This window comes from Sinocyclocheilus anshuiensis, unplaced genomic scaffold, assembly GCF_001515605.1.
Source record: "Sinocyclocheilus anshuiensis isolate Anshui unplaced genomic scaffold, SAMN03320099.WGS_v1.1 scaffold190, whole genome shotgun sequence".
Taxonomy (NCBI): Eukaryota; Metazoa; Chordata; class Actinopteri; order Cypriniformes; family Cyprinidae; genus Sinocyclocheilus; species Sinocyclocheilus anshuiensis.
This window is the reverse complement of record NW_015547663.1, coordinates 1,009,128-1,030,340: the sequence shown is the minus strand read 5'-3', so window position 1 is coordinate 1,030,340 and position 21,213 is coordinate 1,009,128. Positions and strand designations below refer to the sequence as shown.

The 21,213-nt window shown below is 37.8% G+C and overlaps 2 protein-coding genes across 2 annotated transcripts in view; one reads left to right on the top strand and one right to left on the bottom strand.

The window, feature by feature from the left end:
• LOC107702423 (guanylate cyclase 2G-like) overlaps positions 1 to 12,851 on the bottom strand; it is a 19,151-nt gene extending 6,300 nt beyond the window's left edge. Inside the window, exons 1-19 of the mRNA XM_016504746.1 lie at positions 12,486 to 12,851; positions 11,148 to 11,496; positions 10,636 to 10,745; positions 9,885 to 10,064; positions 9,646 to 9,790; positions 9,424 to 9,559; positions 9,237 to 9,340; positions 8,979 to 9,145; positions 8,469 to 8,594; positions 8,294 to 8,377; positions 8,100 to 8,204; positions 6,857 to 6,928; positions 6,007 to 6,331; positions 5,704 to 5,881; positions 5,468 to 5,608; positions 4,280 to 4,472; positions 3,784 to 3,958; positions 1,054 to 1,152; positions 793 to 884 (exon numbers count right to left, since the gene is read on the bottom strand). Of these exons, the coding sequence (XP_016360232.1) occupies positions 793 to 884; positions 1,054 to 1,152; positions 3,784 to 3,958; positions 4,280 to 4,472; positions 5,468 to 5,608; positions 5,704 to 5,881; positions 6,007 to 6,331; positions 6,857 to 6,928; positions 8,100 to 8,204; positions 8,294 to 8,377; positions 8,469 to 8,594; positions 8,979 to 9,145; positions 9,237 to 9,340; positions 9,424 to 9,559; positions 9,646 to 9,790; positions 9,885 to 10,064; positions 10,636 to 10,745; positions 11,148 to 11,496; positions 12,486 to 12,851 (3,147 nt within the window). The remainder of the gene's footprint in view (positions 1 to 792; positions 885 to 1,053; positions 1,153 to 3,783; positions 3,959 to 4,279; positions 4,473 to 5,467; positions 5,609 to 5,703; positions 5,882 to 6,006; positions 6,332 to 6,856; positions 6,929 to 8,099; positions 8,205 to 8,293; positions 8,378 to 8,468; positions 8,595 to 8,978; positions 9,146 to 9,236; positions 9,341 to 9,423; positions 9,560 to 9,645; positions 9,791 to 9,884; positions 10,065 to 10,635; positions 10,746 to 11,147; positions 11,497 to 12,485) is intronic.
• Positions 12,852 to 14,003: 1,152 nt separating this feature from the next.
• The window catches only part of LOC107702457 (long-chain-fatty-acid--CoA ligase 5-like), an 11,473-nt gene continuing 4,263 nt past the window's right edge, over positions 14,004 to 21,213 (top strand). The window contains exons 1-14 of the mRNA XM_016504784.1: positions 14,004 to 14,077; positions 15,035 to 15,214; positions 16,092 to 16,200; positions 16,357 to 16,421; positions 16,511 to 16,612; positions 16,936 to 17,035; positions 18,156 to 18,334; positions 18,461 to 18,493; positions 18,588 to 18,639; positions 18,793 to 18,866; positions 18,962 to 19,039; positions 19,214 to 19,348; positions 20,138 to 20,272; positions 20,374 to 20,469. Coding sequence (XP_016360270.1) covers positions 15,059 to 15,214; positions 16,092 to 16,200; positions 16,357 to 16,421; positions 16,511 to 16,612; positions 16,936 to 17,035; positions 18,156 to 18,334; positions 18,461 to 18,493; positions 18,588 to 18,639; positions 18,793 to 18,866; positions 18,962 to 19,039; positions 19,214 to 19,348; positions 20,138 to 20,272; positions 20,374 to 20,469 — 1,314 coding nt within the window. The 5' untranslated portion in view covers positions 14,004 to 14,077; positions 15,035 to 15,058. The remainder of the gene's footprint in view (positions 14,078 to 15,034; positions 15,215 to 16,091; positions 16,201 to 16,356; positions 16,422 to 16,510; positions 16,613 to 16,935; positions 17,036 to 18,155; positions 18,335 to 18,460; positions 18,494 to 18,587; positions 18,640 to 18,792; positions 18,867 to 18,961; positions 19,040 to 19,213; positions 19,349 to 20,137; positions 20,273 to 20,373; positions 20,470 to 21,213) is intronic.

Sequence of the window (21,213 nt, the reverse complement as noted above, 5' to 3'; positions counted from 1 at the left end):
ATATGTGCCGGTACCCAACAAAAGTATACGATTATACCCTCTATTTTCAGTCTGTACAGTAATGTATAAATTTCTACTAGCAGGTCTTCTCTATCAGTTTTTGTCGACAATATACTTTTAAGAGCTGATGAAGAATCTGAGCAAATTACAGTCGGAGTCCTATTTGGCTTAATCTGTTCTACCCACTGCAATCCTACTATTATAGCAGTTAATTCTGTAGAATATACGGACAATTTGTCACTTAACCTTAAACTTATTTTCGTCTTAAATCTTGGAATGTACACTCCTATGCCCACTTTTTGTTTGATTGGGTCTTTAGATCCATCTGTATAGATCTGTATGAAAGAATAAAAATTTTCTCTCATAAAAACATTGATTTCGTAACTATTAGTATATCTTTCTTCTGCTTTTTCCCGGGCCTCCAACAATCTCATTTCAACAATGGGTAGGAATCTCAAGTGAATGCTAGCCAGCCATATAAATGCAGGCAGTAGCTCATTGGCTGCATATGCAGCATGAACCAATCAGCTTGTGCCAAGTCGTTTAACTCTCTGAATATCATCAGTTACGTTAACACCCCGTCAGAATGTGCCATCTAGAGTTTCATGACTGAGCTATATATTTATGTCATAACATTTCATTGTTTTATATTGTTCTCAATCCTAAAACATACAGGTTATTTCCAGGTTTGTATGGAAAAAATAGATTTAGTTAGTGTGATCTTAAACTTTTGCAGCCCACTGTATAAAAAGTGACATTATACAATTATTTCATAATTATTTCACATTATACCTTTATTTCTATATCGCCCCTCTCCTCCAGTTCAAAATTCCCGATCTTGAAGAGAATATCAGCAGTGCTCTGGGAGACATGGATTCTCAGGGCTGAGAAGGAAATCAGTAAAAATAAGGTATTTCAAGCATGTCAATCAATTTTTAAAAAACATTAAATATGAAATATGATAAAATATGATAAATATTATATTATAAATGTTGATTGATTAAATATAGGTTCAATAACTTAATAGTTGCTAAAAATTTGAAAAGTCCTTACGAAGACTGTTGCTCTCCATCCTAGAAGCCGTGTTCACTGTATCGCCAAATAAACAGTACCGGGGCATTGTACTACCCACAACTCCAGCAACCACTGGGCCTGTATATGCAAAGGACATAAAACGCTCCGGTTACTAATGTAACCTCGGTTCCCTGAGATAAGGGATCGAGCGTTGCATGAAACCGCATATGGGGAAAACTCCTGTTTTACTCTGTACTGAAGCCTGATTTGTTGACGTTTGTGTAGCTGCACAAACCAATGGCGCTTTAGCCCACCAGAAAGGGTGGAGCCGACCACTATATAAGTCGACTCGAAGCGCCATTCATCAGATCATTCGACTGAAGTGACAGTCGCATGCAGCTTATAGCGTGGCAAGTGACGGTCCAACATCTCTAGGCAGTTGATATGTAGGCATTGTTCCAGGGCTGACCTGGAGCCGAACGCCGGATTGCCCTCCAACAGGGCGCCCCAACCTCCTTCCTTCTGGAGGTCAGTCCCAACCTTACTGTTTGTAACAGTAAGGTTGTTTCAGGGGGTCACAGCTCTGACACAGCGATGGTCTACCCTGACAGACTCACTGTTCGCTGGGGGCACTATTTCCACAGCACCTTTTGCAAGCAGTGCCCTTCCGTGAGACCGGTGAGTCCAGGAAAGCCATCTTCTCCGCGTCCCTGATCTCAATGAGGTTCAGCCAGAGGTGGCACTCCAGCACCACCAAGCTGGCCATGATCTTGCCAATTGCCTGCGCCGTTGCTTTTTTCGCGCGCAGAGCCAGATCTGTTGCTGTGCGCAGCTCCTTGAAAGCCTCCTGGTGTTGTTGGCCAGACTCGTCCATACTACAGAGAAGTTTAGCTTGAAACACCTGGAGTACCGCCATTGTATGCAGCGCCAATCCGGCCTGACCGGCCGCTGCATAAACCCTGTTGGCCAGCACCGAGGTGGTCCTGCAGGGCTTAGAGGGGTGTGCTGCATGGGCCTTCAAACCCAGGGCAAATGGCGGGCACAGATGAGCAGCAACCGCCTCCTCCAGAGGGGGGAGCATGCTGTATCCCTTGTCGTCAGCGCCGTCAACGGTGGTGAGAGCTGCTGCTGCTGTAGAGGGATTAGCCCGGGCTGAGTAGTGGGCGTGCCACGTCATGGTGAGTTCCTCATGAACTGCAGGCAAGAACGGGGCGGGGCGTTGGCGAGAGGACTGTTGACGGCTTCCTGGCTGGTACCACTCGTCCAATAGGCCGTGGGCGGGCTCTTCCGGAGCCGACCACTCGAGGCCCAGATATTCTACCACTTTCGACAGGACACAGATGAGCTCGGCGTCCGGTCTCGGCCTCACAGGTTGAGAAGGGGGAAGGACTTCGGGCTCCTCGCCAGAACCTCCCCACTCTTCTGTCAGGACATGGAGTCGTCTGTGGTGATGTCCTCAATGATGACGTCCTCCTCAGATGCGCCGAATGAGACCAAGCCGCTCTGAAATCCAAATGCTCCACCACCATCCCCAACCCAAAATTACAGGACTAAATGACTACAGACCTGTGGCTTTAACATATGTGGTCATGAAGTCATAACTGGACCCCTAGCAATTTGCTTACCGAGCAAACAGGTCTGTGGATGATGCAGTCAACATGGGACTGCATTATATCCTACAACATCTGGACAAACCTGTGACTTATGTGAGGATCCTGTTTGTGGACTTCAGCTCGGGCTTCAACACTATCATCCCAAACCACCTCCTGTCCAAATAAACTCAGCTCTCTGTGCCCACCTCTATCTGTCAGTGGATCACCAGCTTCCTGACAGACAGACAGCAGCTAGTAAAGCTGGGAAAATTCTCATCCAGCACCCATAAGATCAGCAGTGGCACCCCCCAGGGATGTATTCTCTCCCCAGTGCTCTTCTCCCTATAAACCAACGACTGCACCTCTAAAGACCCCTCTGTCAAGCTCCTGAAGTTCACAGATGACTGGCAAAATCATTCTGACTGGCTGGCAAAACCATTCTGGACCCCTCACACCCAGCCCACTTCCTCTTTGAACTGTTGCCATCTGGTCAGCGCTACAGAGCACCAGAATGGGCAGGCACAAGAACAGTTTCTTCCCTCAGGCAATCCATCTCATGATCAGTTAACTTGGCAATAAATGTGTAATAACACTAGGAGAAACCCCCCTGCTCATTTATACATTTATTTATTTAACATTTCCTTGCATTTGTACGTTTGTTGCATTTTCTTTGCATCCTGTACACACAAATACCATGTATATTGTGTATTTTTTCTTTAAATATTTTTTTAAATATTGTTATTTCCTATTTACTTATCCTATTTTTATTCTTTCTATTATCTGTGTCTTGTCTTGTCACTGTCATTCTGTTTGTGCTGTGGAAGATTCAGTAACCAAAACAAATACCTTGTATGCCTAATGGTTAGAAAGTCAGACTTGTAACACGAAGGTCGTGGGTTCGAGTCTCTGCACCAGCAGGAATTGTTGGTGGGGGAGTGAATGTACAGTACTCTTTTCCACCCTCAATACCACGACTGAGGTGAGACCCTTGAGTAAGGTACTGAACCCCCAACTGCTCCCCAGGCGCCGCAGCAAAAATGGCTGCCCACTGCTCTGGGTGTGTGTGTTCACTACTCACTTGGATTAGTTAAATTCAGAGCACAAATTCCGAGTATGGGACACCATACTTGGCTACACGTCACGTCACTCAATACATTTATAGCATGTACTTGCATACCAGAATTGATCCCAATCCGTAAGGCCAATTTTTCATTAGGCAGATGCCTAATTTTGAACCTTTTGATGGCGAATAGGAAGTGGAGTGCAATAGTTGAGATCTCCTCGGCATGACGAGTACCGTTACTGATAGGCAGTCCACTGGCCACCATATATGCATCCCCTATAGTCTCCACCTACCAGAGAAATAACATTAAGAAATAAGTCAATGTAGCTGAACTAGAAATAACATTTAATTGACAGAAATATATGCTCATTAAAACATTAAACATTAAAACATCAAGAAGCATTCATTAAGTCCTTCATCCATTCATGTCACATGAATGAATGCAAATCTGGTTATTTATTCACACAGAATTTCTGAAGTATATCATAAATAATGAGGAGCAAATATTCACTCAGAATTCTACATTCAGTCTTAATATTTTGACAAGCACAGCAGCATAGCATGAATGGACAGAGTTGCTGCGTATCAAAGTGAGTATTGTTTTATTTACCTTGTAGACATCGTATAGCTTGATGATCTCATCGAAAAGACTGTAGAGGTCATTGAGGAGAGTGACCACCTCCAGAGCCGAGCTAATGGAGCACATGGTGGTGAAACCCACAATGTCAGAGAAGAAAATGGTCACCGTGTCATAACTTTTGGGCTCCACTGGTTTTCCAGACATTAATTGATCAGCAATATACCTGTAAGAACACACTGCCATCAGCGGACCCATAACCATAAGTTTTTATCAACACTGAGATTTTAGGTTAAAATGTAAATTAATGTATAAGAGACAATGTACAAAGTCCCTAAGGAGACAAAAGAAAAATATTAGATGAAAGGAAAATAAAAAGTATTATGTTCCCCCAAGAAACTTTGCATTACTCACAAAAACTTCTGTAATAAAAAAGATATGAGGTGAGAGAAATAATTGTATTTCAGTGCTTTTGCGATAAACGCAAATGGTTTGCAAGCAAACACAAAGTTTTTTGGAGGATAGCAATACTTTTGCACAACAGGGCAATTTTTTTTGGGGGGTGGGGATTTAATACTTTTTACATGTGAAAGTCATACAAGTTTTGTGCAAAAGTTTTGCGAGCAAACAAAAGTTTCTCCCGTGGAATGCAAATGTTTTGTGAAAACATTTTTCCTCCCATCTCAGTCAAATTTTTTTTTTTTTAAATGTGTTAAGCACCTTTTCATCCACACATTATAAATGGCTCTATGGTGTAATAAATTCGTTTTTAAAAACATTAATAACTGATAGGGTTTCCCAATTAATAATGACTCCTAAAAATACATGTATAATACAATTTGAGAACGTTTTTAAAACATAAAATACATTTAGATTCTCTAAAGTATTTCATGTCAACTACCCATATAGACTATACAACCAGGGCCGTCCTTAGCTGACACGTGGCCCGGTGCGAGGTAGGGAGCGGTGCCCCCCTCGGTCCATTTGCGATCGCGTTCCGGGAGGGGGGAGGTCCCCCTCGGTCCGTTCACCACGGGGCCCCCTCAAGCACGGGGCCCGGTGCGACCGCACCAGTTGCACCCCCCTAAGGACGGCCCTGTATACAACCATCTAGTATGTAACTGCTTTTATGGCAATTATTTTGCTAGCTGATAATAAGAGTAATGAAAAATACATTTAAAAAATGTCATTGTCCCAATGATACTATCAAGGTTTGTTTACTTTGGCAGCATGCTAGATAGAAGCTTATCAGCTCTGCTCTTTTCTGCTGTGAGCTGATTTGTTCTTTCTTCCACGACTTCTTCCAGATGATTGGCATATTTCTCCAGTTTGCTCACCATGTTGTCTAGGATGTTAGCATGGCTGGGAAATTGATAAATCAGCACAGAGTAAATCAAATTAAATATATATTTAGGAGTGTCAAGACCATTGGACAGATGGCTACATCAAACATGCACCTTTCAGGACATGCCTGACGTAGTTGTCTCCTGATACTGACGAATGGGGGTCTGTGGTCTGGGTTCTCACTCCAGCAGGCTTTTAGCAAAGGGATGAGACGTTCATCACAGATGTCAGCAGACAAGGTTGGTCTAAGGGGCTCGTCGCTCATTGGAGTCCTTAACTGCTTGATAATCTCTAATGAATGAAATATAAAACACTGAAAGGCCAAACTTAATCCAGTTGGATAAGGAATGGAAAATTGGGTGCCATGGTGGCAACCAGACTGATATATGATATAAGAAACACAACACAGGCATTACCTTTTGGTTCCAGATGAACATCATGATATGGGCCCACCTCTGTATTGTATATCAGCTCTCGCATGATTATGGCAAAGCTAAAGACGTCTCCTTTCTGGGTTCCATTGAAAGGGTAATAGACCTCTCTCAAAAACTCAGGAGCAGTGTAGTACATCTCTTCATAATTTGGATTCTCCAGTGGGATCATTTTGTGTTTGGTACCATGTTTGAACTCCCACAGGCCAAAGCCAGAGAGTTTGATCTGCAGCCTGCTGTCCACCAGACACGTACTGGGCCTCAGATTTCCGTGAGACTTCAGACTGCTCTTATGTATGTACTCCATGCCCTGTAGAGAACATACCACAATAAAAGGTCTCACTTTTGGATCAGTCTTGTTCCAAGAAATCAAGATTTTCCTAATGAATATGCAAACTAGAAATCTAGATAATATAATGCAATGAAGGGTACTACATTAAAACAGCATACTCACATTAACAATGTCATAAGCAAAGGACAATTTGAACATCCAGTCCAGATCAATTTCACTGTTCCCAAGAACATCCTGATGTTTTAAAAGCAGAATACCAAATATACTGAGTGTCTGATGATGAGGACATATATGTTTCCAAAATAAGAAATACAATTTCTTTTGACAAACAATGAGACCATTTTAAGATTATTTCAAGATCAAGATCATTTCTCAGATTTCCAAATTGCTTTTTACAATCTTTTAGAGGCAGCATAAATGCAATACAACAAAATCACATGTGCAAATCACATGTTAAAATCACATGTGAAATATGTGAAACGTGAGACTCATGTGAAACGCATATGAAAAGCACATGAAACAACATTAAAACAGCATACTCACATTAACAATGTCATAAGCAAAGGACAATTTGAACATCCAGTCCAGATCAATTTCACTGTTCCCAAGAACATCCTGATGTTTTAAAAGCAGAATACCAAATATACTGAGTGTCTGATGATGAGGACATATATGTTTCCAAAATAAGAAATACAATTTCTTTTGACAAACAATGAGACCATTTTAAGATTATTTCAAGATCAAGATCATTTCTCAGATTTCCAAATTGCTTTTTACAATCTTTTAGAGGCAGCATAAATGCAATACAACAAAATCACATGTGCAAATCACGTTAAAATCACATGTGAAATATGTGAAACGTGAGACTCATGTGAAACGCATATGAAAAGCACATGAAACGTGGTTTTGGAACATTTTCATGGTGTAAATGTGTGAAACCCATGTGATCACGTTTCACACATTTACACCATGAAAATGTTTCAAAACCACATGTTTCATGTGCGTTTAATATGTTCCACATGAGTTTCAAGTGTGTTTCACATATTTCACATATTTGTGATTTGAAAATGTGAAGTTCATGTGGTTTTTCTGTATGGCCTTTTTGTTATATTGAAAAACAATACTAAACGAAAATGTGGCAACATAATGTGCATCTTTTAACTATACAATATGAAAAATCAGTAAGTGGGTAACTACTGTATGCTGATTTAAGGCTCAGTTAGTTGTGAGCTAAGAGTTTTGTTTAATTTATTAAACCTTCTCATTACAGTTATTCGTTCAGAAATTGAATTACACTAGTTAAGATGATTCACTAAAAAGAACCTGGTCATAAGAAAAACTTTTTGCAGCTTAATTGCACTGCTTGTTGTTTTTTATTCAAAATAACTGAGTCAGACTAAACTGGTATGTTTTTGATTCACTAAAAATGATACGGTCACAGTATTTTAGTATGGTGTCATGAAGAATCAATCAAGGAAAATTGTCCACACTGGTGGAAGAATAGATGTGCAAGAGCTGGTTCCTATAATTTTTTAAAAGATTGGAATGGTTCCTAAACTTACATTGAAGAAAACTGGATGTAGAAACAATTTTCACTCAGAAATTGCTAATAAATTTCACAATTACAAAGAAACTGAAAGGAACATATTGAATTAAACATCAAATTTAGAAGTACTGAAGTGACTGAAACTGAAATAATATTTAATTTAATACTCCAGTAATCTTTGTTTTACTTACAACTTTAAAAAAGTTTTTTTTTTTTTTTTACAGTGTACAGTATACACACCTTCAAGCTTCCTTTCTTGCAGTACTGCATAACGATACAAACATTTGGTGGCTCGACGCACACACCGAAGAACTGTACTAGGTTCTCGTGTTTCATTTCTTTCACCTACAGCAGGGATAAACACAAGCATTAGAGTATTAGCAAACTATTGGCCTGTGACTTCATTGAATCTCTGAAAATACTGGGAATTTTACCATGTTGAACTCTGCAATGATCAATGGTTTCTTGATATCAGTAATGATTTGATTTTTCAAATACTTTATGCCCACTTCGTTTCCCTGCACCATGAGCAAAGAGAGTGAGTTAGTTGAAATATTTGGGTTTAACATGTAAGACATTATTTTCTAACATGTGATTCAGAGTTGGTACCTGATAGAGTCCAATAGTAGCGTAGATGGCTTCTCTAGTACTACAGCTGTTTGAGGAGAGCATGGATTGAGAGCCACCACTTCCACATTTGCTTGGTGTTGTGCTTACAGACGGTGTTTGTGTTACCTGTATAACCCACAATAATAATGCTGTTTATGTATGTGTTAATGTTCTGCCATTAAAATACGATGGCATTTTCATAGTACATATACAGTACAGTATGTCTTCATATGCGTGTAGATGTTTTAAAGCATTTTTTGGCCGTTTTTACTCACCTTGCTAAAAAAGACCAGCTTAGAGCTAGTTAGATTAATATGTTGGTCAAGGCTGGTTTATGCTACATTCAGATTTTACATATACATTGATGGTATTGCTAGTTGGTTTGGTGTTATTATTGATAGATTATTATTGCTAAGCAAAATAGAATAAATAAGAAATAAATTAAACATTTTCAGTAACTGAAATAAACATAATTAGAAAGACTGATGCAAAAGAACAAGTTCATCTTACTTTAGGCTCTCTGAGGATAGTTATTTCATTGTAGTTGATAAGCCACCAGTTGGACTCATCCAGGCGAGACTGTAGATGGGTCTTCTGTAGAGTCAGCAAAGTGACCAAAGCCACTGCTGCCACTCCTAACACAGGCAAAACCACCAGCAGGACCAGCAGAGATATATCTGAAATCAAGTGAAAAGATGTCATTTCAAATACACAAAAAGACTGTATGTATGTACATACTGTAGAAATCACTTAGCAATGTCCATTTACCATTGTTTAACCATTCACAGAGCTCATTATCAAAACCACAGGCCGGATTATCTATTGGAGGTTTTCCATTTTGCCATGCAATGTTAGAAAACCTTGATGTGGGTCTGCAGAACAGATATTTTTCATATAGTCAGAGTTTCAGCGTTAAATCTCAGTAATGTTAACATATGCAACATTTTGGTTTTACTTCATCATTTTCGAATGGCTGTCAAAGTCCAAAACAGAGACAAATTTTGTGACCATTTCTGTTTGTTGTAGGTCATATACTGAATAGTCAAGGTTCCTCTCTCCATATTCATCAAAGTGAACCAGACCTGAAGCCCCTGTTGAAAAAACAAAAACAAAGGTTATTTTGGTTGTTTACAATCAATAGGAAACGTACAAACATGTGCATGCGAGACAAAATTACCATAGAACCTAATGTTGGTCCTGTCCCTGAGCTTCTGGAGAATCTCTCGTCCATGCCGGATGTCTTTACCATTTTTAAAGGCTTCTTTAAGGCCCATGGCATAAAGTAGAACAGCATCATGTAAATAAGCAGCGTATGAGCTTACCTAAAACATCAAATAGATCATATAAAATTAATTGAAAGTTGATCAAAATAAGGGTTACAAAAAATATGATTTTCTTTTAATAAAATATTCGCACCTCTTTTTCTGAGGACAGGTTGCTGTAAAAAGGTGCCCCTTTCAATCTCTCATAAGCCTGCTCGAAGAAGTCATAGTAGTCATACCCTTCATAGGACTTCTGAGCGAGTACAAACACCATGTCAAAAGCCTTCAGCATTGTTGTTTTATTTGCATCACCCATAGACTTCCACAAGGTGTCCTAATGAGGGAAAACGTGAGAGTAGGTATCTGTTTAGGTAAATAGGAATTGTCACAATAGTAGTCTGATTCAGTTTTCAAATGCCTAGACATATCCACAAATGTCCACTGACTCAATACATGTCTGAATTACATACTTTGTTTTATTAATTAGTCACATCGGCTGCATCCGACAGCTTAGGCAGCTGATTTGTTGCCTCGCTGCCCTATCAGGTAATGACTTTGCAGGCAGTGTTTGCCTCATAAAGGTACAATACTTCCCAAAACTGATTTCGGTTAGGCAGCATAATAGTTTCATGATCTTTAAATAGAGAGAGCTAAATCTAAATAAGAGAGATAACTGAGCGAATATTTAATTACTACGATTTTTTTTTTTAGCTAAAAGAAACATCTTGAACGAGATACATAAAATACAACAATGCGTTGCAATTATATTTAGCATGTATCAGCTTTTTTTAAAGACCTTTAGAAAATGTTTTTGAATTTAAGCATTAATGTACACTTTTCAGTGAAAAATTAAGAGAGTCACCTGCGTTTTCTGTGTACCATTTACTCACCACTTTGCCACTGACCTCAAACTGCTGAACCAGAAGGAAAACATACTCTCCATTCATTAGGCCTTGTTTCTGAGCTTCTATCATCAGAGACGTGGTGTCTTCAGCATTAGCGAGCACAACCACCACTAGAATGAAAAGAATAACACTAACATCTTATAATCTCATAGAAACATTATTTAGACTTAAGACTTAAATGTTATTCATATAGTATGCAGAAGCTGTACATTGTTATCACATTAGAGATTTCAGATTCTATTTGCAATCAAAGGACTGCCAAACATATCCTGCACTTTAGGTAATGGTGCTTGAGAACAATGCACATTTATCAGGGACTTTGATATTATAACTGTTAAAGTGCAGATTAAGTTCACTTATCTTATGCCAACTAACTGCTTCAAGAGGAACAGGCCATGAAGGCATAAGGGCAAGATGCATTTGTGATCTTACACGTTTTACACACTGAGGTGTAAACTCCACCCAAATAATGTAAGAGCTGAAAGATAAGTACTGTATTACTATTGACTCACCTCTCGCAACTTTAGAGATGATCTGCAAGTTTCTCTTTGCCAATTCTGGGTCACTGGTATCAAACTTGATTCCAGCTGTCACAGTTATTTTGTCCCTGAGCTGCTGTTCCACAGACTTCCATAGAGCATCAACACTGTTCCATGTGTTTGTATCCGCACCTCCTCCGATCATACCAACATACTTCCATCCAAAGAATTCCAGTGTTTTAAGCAGGATTTCTCCAACCCTTTTAATTGGAGGTACAATTTTTATATAAGTGTCATACACCAGAATGTTATCCATTTTTGGTGTCTGGCCAACAAAGCCAAACATGGGAATGTTCCATGTGGATGCTAAGAGCCCAGTGACCTGAAGGACATAAGCAAAAACTTCATATTTAAATATTAAAAATGTGTATATATTTACATTTTATATATTTATTTATATGTTTAGTTCACATTTTAAAACAGTGTGCATATTTGATCATTTCAAGGGATGGGCTATTTTTAAAAGAATTTCAGCTGTTTTAAGAAATTATGAAACGTCTTTTTAAATTCATGAAAACAAGAGAATGCAAAATTATTGCGAGTGAATGCAAATGTAAGTGTAAATGCATTGAAATATATCCAATATTTTTATTTTCTCATCACATATTTTTTCCATTATGTCCCCTTATGGGCTCCATTGCTTTGCAATATTACTGATACATGTAACTCTATAATTAAAGGGATATTTAATTATTTAAACCCAAAATTAATGTCATTATTTACTCACTCTCCACTTGTTCCAAACTTGTGAGTTTTTTTCCCCTCCAAACTATGTAAGTCAATAGCTACCATCAGCTGTTTGGTTACCAACATTCTTCAAAATATCTTCTTTTGTGTTGAACAGCTGAAAGAAATTTATACTGGTATTGAAACAACTTAGAGGTGAGTAAATGATGACAAAAATATAATTTTGGGTGAATTATCCCTTTAAGTGACATAATGACTTTACTTTCATGATTTATCGACGTATGCTATCCGCGGACTTGCGATGGAAAGTTCGCGTTATTGTTATGGTTAAGTTACCTTCTCAGGTGAAAGCTGCTTCTGTTTAGGGGTTGTATTTAGCGACAGGTGAAAATACTCTCTCACACACATACAGTATAGCCTATGCAAAAATGATCAACGTTTGAAAACACTGTTGAAACATTGTTATAAAAAAGAATATGTAATTGGTGTGGTGGGGGGTCTCAGTAGTCTTAATTAGCCATATCCTACCCTCCGTAATTCTTACTCAGATTCTTATTAATAATTCTAATAATAATAATAATAATAATAATTTACCTGTATCAAATGTCAAGATAAGACACTTACTTCAGCCTCCTCAGGACAAGGTGGACCAAATAGAGCTGATGCATTTTGGTTCATTACTTGATTGATGAATCCCTGAAGTGAAAGTTTTGCGTTACAGTCTGTGTCCATGTACACAAAGTCAAAGGTGAAATTTCCACTCAGAGATGGATTTGCGTTAATCTTGTCTATGGCTATCTGCATTGCAGACCCTAACCTAAGCAAACTGAAAGGGTAGGAAACGTTCCGAGGAGCTTGGAGGCCAACCGTAAGCTTATACTGGGTTGCTTTGTTGCAAATAACAGAGTTTGTAAGAGCTGATAAAGAAACAAAAATCAGCACCCACCATCGTGTGGGTCCTCTTATGTCTAAGTCAAATCCTCCTGACATCCTACCTGCATAAAACTCAGTCACATTGATCGGCGTTCAGACATACAGGGGGATTTAAATGGACTCTTACCTTCCCTGGGGAAATTAATTCTAATCAAGGGCTTTCTCTGGAGAAAGAGCACTTAGCACATATAGTGCACATTTTGCAAGTTCTCACTACCATTTTTTTTGTTTTTTGTTTTTACCATGAAATGTTAATATTCACTACCATGACCATAAATTCAGGTTTACAAATCACGCTGGGATAGCATGGATCAATAGGTTTTAAACAAATTTGCTGAAGTTCATGCCAGCTCAAATTTTGCTGCATTGACAGCAACAAAATGTATGTAGATCTGCATATTTTCCTTTTGAGTATGTATCACTTCAACTTTGACCTAAATTGATCAACTCTGACTTCAATCGACAAGACTCAAATCCATAGAGGCCTTGACGGCTTTCGTTCTTTTAATTTCATTGTCTATTATCAGCACAGATTACAAAATCCAAAGGTGCTCACATCTTATCTGTCATTACAGTCAAATGTCGAAGTTCAACTTAGACGTCCTTCCTAAAATGCTGTGATAATGATGCTGAGGCAAATGAGGTTAGAAAACAATGTGTGTTCGTAAGATCATGTTGTGTCATGTTTAACTGAGGTTGCTAATAGGAGGTGTCACATGACTAGCCTAGGGCTGCTCTCTTGCTAACAAGGGTTTTAGGGTCCCAGCGGCCTCCCTGATTGTCACTTTAAGCTGAAAAGCAGTAAATGATGGGTTGAATTAGCAATGTGTTACTGCAAACCAACAGAGCAATAAAGAATCATGATGAAAACCTGAGTATTTGAGTGGGAGCAACTTTCAACCCAACTTTTACACTGCATGCAATTAAATGTCACGCTGACCAGCAAAGGCAAATGTCATAGTCCACCGTTTGTACTATAGCACTGTGTAGTTTCACATTTGCATGTACTTTTCAGCATGCAGACATTAAAGCACAGACTTGTGAATCTTGTGCAACCCACATTCACTTTACAGGATTAAGCTGTATGGCCATGATTCTGTTTATGTTCAGTCATTTGTATTATCAGGGAACAGATAGCAGCAATTGGTTCAAAGGTCACTCATGTGCTTGTTTTATTGGACTTCTTGTGGCTTTAGCAAACCTGTGCAAGGGACAGTCTCACAGGACTTTTTCTTCCAGGTTCATCACCTGACGGACACACCGGACTCCTGAACATTATCCAGGTACTTGCTTCTAAAAATCTTTATTTGTTTAATTTCACATCCATATATGATGGTTTAATTATGATTTTGGTGTGCTGATATAAATGTGCATTTATTGTTATGCATGTTTAAATCAAAAACAGCATGATGCAGATAATTTTGTAAATTAAAAACAGGACTAGTAGGGATGTTTTGCATACAAAACTTCATGTATGGTGTTTTGTACATAGAGGACGTTGCATTCGTAACTCTTTTCTTAAATAGCTTGGTTTCTCAGAGAATGTTTATTAGAATTATCTTATCATTGTGACTTGAGTTGTTCTGGTGTTTTGAACAATGAGATGTTCTGATCAATAAATCAAATGATGCATAATATATTAACATTGGCCCAGAGTCTGTGGGCTATGCTCACATATATACATAAAATGTATTATATATAAAAGAACATTTCTTTCTATGTTTTAGAAAAGGTAGTGGATGCTCTTGAGGCTGAAAAGGGTTATATAACCTTTGCTAGACTTTGGCCTCCATAAATGCATGGCTGGCTAGATAATGTACCAAATCCAATAGCATTATAATAGCCAGGTGTGTAATACTGGAGATCATGTTGAATCCTGAAGGAACTGCAACAGTTGTTGAAGGATAACACTGGTAACACTGGACAATGTTAAGAGGAATTTCACTTCCAAAAAAAAAAAAGCATAATTGTGAGATATATTTTTCTTAATTGGATTGTACTGTGCTCTTCAACCTTTGAACAAACTTATGCACTCTAACCTTCACCCCTCAAGGTCATACTGCTATTTGTCTTCATCAATACCTTCTAATCAATGCAGCATCAAAACAGCACTTGTGTGATTACAGGGACCTTGCACTTCCTGTAAATTCAAAAGTAAATTCAAATCCTATGTTATGAATGAAACTAACCCTGCATGTTATTCTAGATTTTTTTTTTCAATACTGTTTAATTTTGTTCAGCAGCTTTAGCAGATCCTGTGCATTATGGAATTCTTGTTTGAGTTCCTGTTTACCCCGCTGTCCACTTCAGGACTGGTGTTTCTGTTTAGTCTCGCAGCTGTAGCTCTGGTCCATCTCAACACCAGGCCAAAACCACTGCAGCCACCCACAGACCTCAACCGACAGACCGTGGGCGTAGCGGTGAGTGTGATCTTTTGTCAGCTCTATGCAATGCAATTTAGTATGTTAAAAATTGATCATTTGTTTTCTTAAAACGTCTTGTGAGTGATTTAGTCGGAATGTCTAGTTTTGTGAATAAATCTGCACATGTAAAAGTACTTAAAGAATTAGCATTGTGTTTTTTTTAACAAGTTCAGCATTTGGAATGTGCACTAAAACCCAAGAGAAATGCTAAAAAAGTGTGAATAACTGTTCATGGAAGATACAAAGGTTGCAAAAGTATAGATTTGGTTGAACATAAATAAAATATAAACAATAAATAAAAAAATTTTTTTAAGGCTACTGATATAGCTGGTGTCCTCATATGAATATGCATAAAATATATTTAATCAAAAATACAGTATATACAGTGTTATTGTGCAATATTATTACCATTTAAAATAACAGTTTTCTATTTCAGTATATTTTAAAAGTAATTTATTCATGTGATGGCAAAACTGAATTTTCAGTAGTTGTTACTGGAGCCTTCAATGTCAAATAGTCCTTCAAAAATCATTCTAATATGCTGCTCAATATTTTTGTGAAAAGCACATTTTTTAAAAGAACAGCTTATATATATATATATATATATATATATATATATATATATACAGTATAATAATAGATTTTTTGTGATAATGTAAAAGACTTTACTGTCACTTTAATGCATCCTTTCTGAATAAATGTATTACCGTAATTTCTTTCAAACTAAAAATCTGACCCCAAACTTTTGAATGGTAGTGTATGTTCTGTACAATGTGTGTGTGAATCACTGCATGAGGTTCTTGTGCCTGATTTTATGGTTCTGAATGTCTTTTAGCACAGTGGTTTAATATTACTGCCAATTTTTTATTTACAGGGTGGTGCTAGAAAAACAGCACTCTTGAAAGATGACAACGTGATCTCGTACTTATATGAGGATGCCAAAACTCTATATGAGGCTTTTCAAAGAGGACTACATGTTTCAGGTGAGAGGTCATGAGGTCAAAATTCACAGCAACACGGAATTATTGACATTCTTTTGAAATCAATTCAAGTCCTATTTTCATGCTAGCTATGTTAATTCACATCTAACCTCAGTTGCATGTGATTAGTCTGTGAGATATTTCATTATTACTGTGCAGGAAATGGACCGTGCTTGGGGTACAGAAAGAAGGGGCAACCTTATCAATGGCTTAAATACAAACAGGTATTTGTACCAACCACAAACATAATTTTGAGCTCAAAAGTGAGGAAAAATTAGGTCTTTGTTTCAATGCTTGCCTCTGATTGTCTCAGGCTTCAGACAGAGCTGAATTCTTGGGGTCTGGACTTATCCACCGTGGCCAGAAGCCATCGCAAGAATCATTTATTGGCATCTTCGCCCAAAACCGGCCAGAGGTGACATAATAAGTCTAAATGTCAATCAAAATCAGTACTGATATATCATTTTCCCACTAAAAATATTTAAACATCCTTTAAGCGAGATAGAAATGGCTTAAGATATTGTAAGGCTTGTTCATTTTTCTTACTCCATTTAGAAAATGTTTTTATTTTCCTGTTTTAAGCATAAATATAATCAAATTTAGTGCACTAAACAAAACAAAACATATGTGGAAAATGTATACCCAATAAGACAAGGCTATTTAAAGACAATATATCCTAATGCACTAGTGATGATCCAGTGTACTGTACATATACTAACCTCTCTTCTCTCTTTTCAGTGGATTATCGCTGAACTGGCCTGCTATACCTATTCCATGGTGGCAGTGCCTCTTTATGACACCTTGGGACCTGAGGCTCTTGTGTTCATCATTAATAGAGGTACTTCAGCCTGCTTGCTTGCATGCTTCATTAGAGGTGTTGGTCAGAGCAGCTTTAGTGATCACACCTGCTGAACTCTGCTGACTTATAATTCTTCAGAAGATGATGACTTTATTGTTTTAGCGACCTCAGTAACCTTGCTACTTCTACCTCCACAGTTCAAGCTCCTTTGCTTACCTTTGCATAATCACATAACTCTTTCTATTTCTCTGACTAATGTCCGATATTATAATTAAAGGAGAAGTGTGTCATTTTTTATGTTAAAAAATATGTCTCCTATTGCAGTTTAATATGCAGAGACAACAACTGTAATCTATTCTTTGATTGGTTTTGTGAAATGTCAACTTCTGGCTCAGCCAATGAGATTGAGTTTAGGGCGGGACTATCTGTTTAATGGAAGTGGGGAGTTTTGTGGAAACCTGCTTGAAAAGATCCATTTTGTGCCACTGATTGCAAATTGTAAATATTATCTTTAATTTTAATCATTAATTATGATATTGATATATTATTGCTACATATACACTATCATTCAAAAGTTTGGGGTGCGTATGATATTTCAATGTTTTTGAAAGTCACTTATGCTCACCAAGGCTGCATTTATCTAATGAAAAGTAGATTAAAAGAAGTAACATTGTGAAATGTTACTACAATTTAAAATAAAGGTTTTGTTTTAATATCTTTTAAAATGTAAATGTAATTTATTCCTGTGATGACACAGCTGAATTTTCAGCAGTCATTACTCCAGTCTTCAGTGTCACATGATCTTTCAGAAATCATTCTAATATGCTGATTTGATGCTTAAGTTAAGAACTTGAAAACAGTGCTATTACATTTTTTTTTCAGGATTATTTGATGAATAGAAAGTGAAAAAGAACAGAATATACTTGAAATATTTTGTAACATTATGAATGTCTTTACTGTCACTTTTGATGACAGATTTTTCTGAATAAAATTTGTAATTTATTTAAAAAAACATCTTACCTTACTGACCCCAAACTTACCCTATAACTTCCTAATTTAACATATTTAATTTATATGTATATCTTTTTAAATTTAATACCACAGTAATTTTGTGCTACATATGATTGGACCTTTTTAAGTATTATATTTATCTCCGCAGCAAAGATATCCACAGTGATATGTGATAAGCAGGATAAGGCAGAAACGCTGCTGGATAACTGTGAGAAAAACCTCACACCTGTCTTGAAAACCATTATTCTCATGGACCCCTATGATTCTGCATTGATTGATAGAGGCTCTAAGAGTGGTGTGGATGTCCTGTCCCTGAAAGATGTAGAGGTACACTGACAGCACTATCTGATCAGTAATAAATAATAAAACAATAATACAAAATATTAAAGTCTCTGATATCTTTCAAGGTTCCAGAACAGAATATATTTTTTAAAAACATTTGTGTTTTTTTAGGCCTTGGGAAAGAACAACCATCAAAGGCCTGTTGTGAGTAATGGGTTAATTATCAATTACATTATTTTTAGCAAATAGTATTCATCAATATATTTGACAAACATAATGTGATTTGATTTGTTTCCAGCCACCAAAACCAGAAGACCTAAGTATTATTTGCTTTACCAGTGGTACCACAGGTAAGTGTGATGTAATCTAATCTATTCTGCCTCAAGACTGCAAAAACACTGCAGGCCATATTTATATCTGTGAAGCCAATGCTGCTCCACCTCTAGTGAATATTGTGGTGTGTTCTATGTGCGTTAGCTTTAATTTGGTATTCTCTGCTTCAGGGGATCCAAAGGGAGCCATGCTGACCCATGAAAATGTGGTTGCAGATGCAGCCGGTGTGGTTAAGACTTTTGAGGTACTGTATGTCAGTGTGATGGCTACATGAGTTTTACAAGGTCTCTATGGGAGTGTAGATTTTTAATGTTGGATGCCAAACCCATGTTTCTTCAGAGCGTCTTTGTGCCTGTTCCATCTGACGTGTCCATCTCGTTTTTGCCGCTGGCACACATGTTTGAAAGAGTTGTACAGGTAAGCCGCTCTTTCATATCTGGTGCTCACCATCATCTTTGATGAAACATTGCTAAAGGTCTTTCAAATTTTCAGTGTCATGTACTAGAATCTTTTATATTCCACATGATGAATTTATTTTACAGAAAAAGAACACTGAAGTCATGCTTGCTTGTTCTTATTTATGTGTATCAGACAGTGCTGTACAGTGTAGGGGGAAGAGTCGGGTTTTTCCAAGGTGATATCAGACTTCTACCAGACGACATGAAAGCCCTGCAGCCTACTGTATTCCCAGTGGTTCCACGTCTTCTGAATCGCGTTTACGACAAGGTATGAAACTACACACACAGTCACTGTTGGAGCCTATTTTTTTTTATAGATGGGCCTCTTTTCATTCACTAAATAGTGTGAGTATGTAATGATGAAGGTAAGGTTTTAGACATGATTTAATTTTTTATATATATACGACAAGCAATTTTCTGTCCAGACTGAATGTGGAATCTGCAGTCTGTTAGGATTTTGTAGCATTAGTGGAGGAGAATTTTTAGTGATGCATTTCGCAGTTTACATTACACCAGTAGATGGCGACAAGTGACTCTCAAGTAACTTATTATCATATTAATATAACTTATACTGTATGTGTAATAAATGTAACTTATCATATTAATTCAACCTATTAGTTCATCAGGGATGATACTAGCAGTTTTCTTTATGAGTGCGTCATTGAATTGTTCATTCACCCGATTCGTTTAAAAACGATGATTTATTCCAGGATTTATTCCTCTGATGCTCAATGGTTGATTCTGTTGTGCCTTTTTTCAATTATTCAAACTATTTTGGTTGACGGAGCAGAAATAGTAATTGGGAATATTGTGTCTAAAATGTAAGTTACTCAATATTAAGTAGTAATACAAACCAACCAACCAACGAAATGTTTTGTAGCTTGTCGTTTGTCTCAGTGTCAAAACTCAGACTTATATTAAAGAGGTTTGATTCACATCCATAGCACAAGCGTGGAATAAGTTACCCGCCAATGTTAAAGAGTTCACTTAAGAGTTTGGACTTTTACAAACAGAGCACCAATAAAATGCTCATTGTTCATTTTCTGCTGTCTTCCAGGTCCAGAGTGGGGCCCAGACTCCATTTAAGAAATGGCTTCTGAACTTTGCCATTGAGAAGAAATGTGCAGAAGTCAAGCATGGAATTATCAGGAACGACAGCATATGGGACAAACTCATCTTTCACAAAGTGCAGGTATCCCCAACAGACCAGATGGGAGGGGTTTTGTATTTATTGGGGAAGAGTGGTACACCTGTGAGGAATGGTTCTGGAAAGTTTTGAATCGTCTTCTGCAGGAGTCCCTGGGGGGCCGCGTGAGGGTGATGGTGACAGGGGCCGCTCCCATTTCTCCAACTGTGCTCACTTTTCTCCGGGCAAGCCTCGGGTGCCAGGTATGAAAGGAAGAGTATAATAACACCAAAAATCGATGAACTATACACTGTAAAAAATGATTGTGATTTTAACAGTAAAAGACTGTAGAAATGCTGCAGTAAAAACCTGTTAACTGGTTAACAGTAAGTTTCCATACTATATTCGGTGAATTAATGTAATTACATTTAATGTAATTTTACAGTAAATTTACAGTTTTCCAAAAACAGTACGGTTTTTGGAAGTGAAAAAGAAAAAGTAATCTCTTACATCTAATGTTGTTAAATTAATGTTTATTTGCATTATTTCAGTATCATGTGTGTCACCATGATGGGGTTTATTGTTTGTGTGAATGTGCACCTTCTATATATAAGTATTGCCCTCCTCAGCTTGTAGAAAAGCTGTTTGTGATGAGCTTTGGTTCATCATGTGACTTTCTCATCACCACCAGGTTTTGGTGGTTATCAGTGCATTACAATGGTTCAAACCAGATATTAACACTTCAATATGTTGGTTTATTAAAGGTGGGGTAAGCGATTTCTGGTAGCCAATGATGACATTTGAAATCACCAAAACAAACACGCCCCTACCCCAAAAGGGTCTCGCCCCTATTTTGATAGCTCCGCCCCACACATACGTATGCAACCCAGGCAACGATTAGTTCGGTGAAACAAAGCAAAACCAATGTTACACCATGTCTACACCGGACGCGAGTGGCGCGGCGCGACAAAATACTATAGAACTCATAATCAGTGATGCTGTCTACA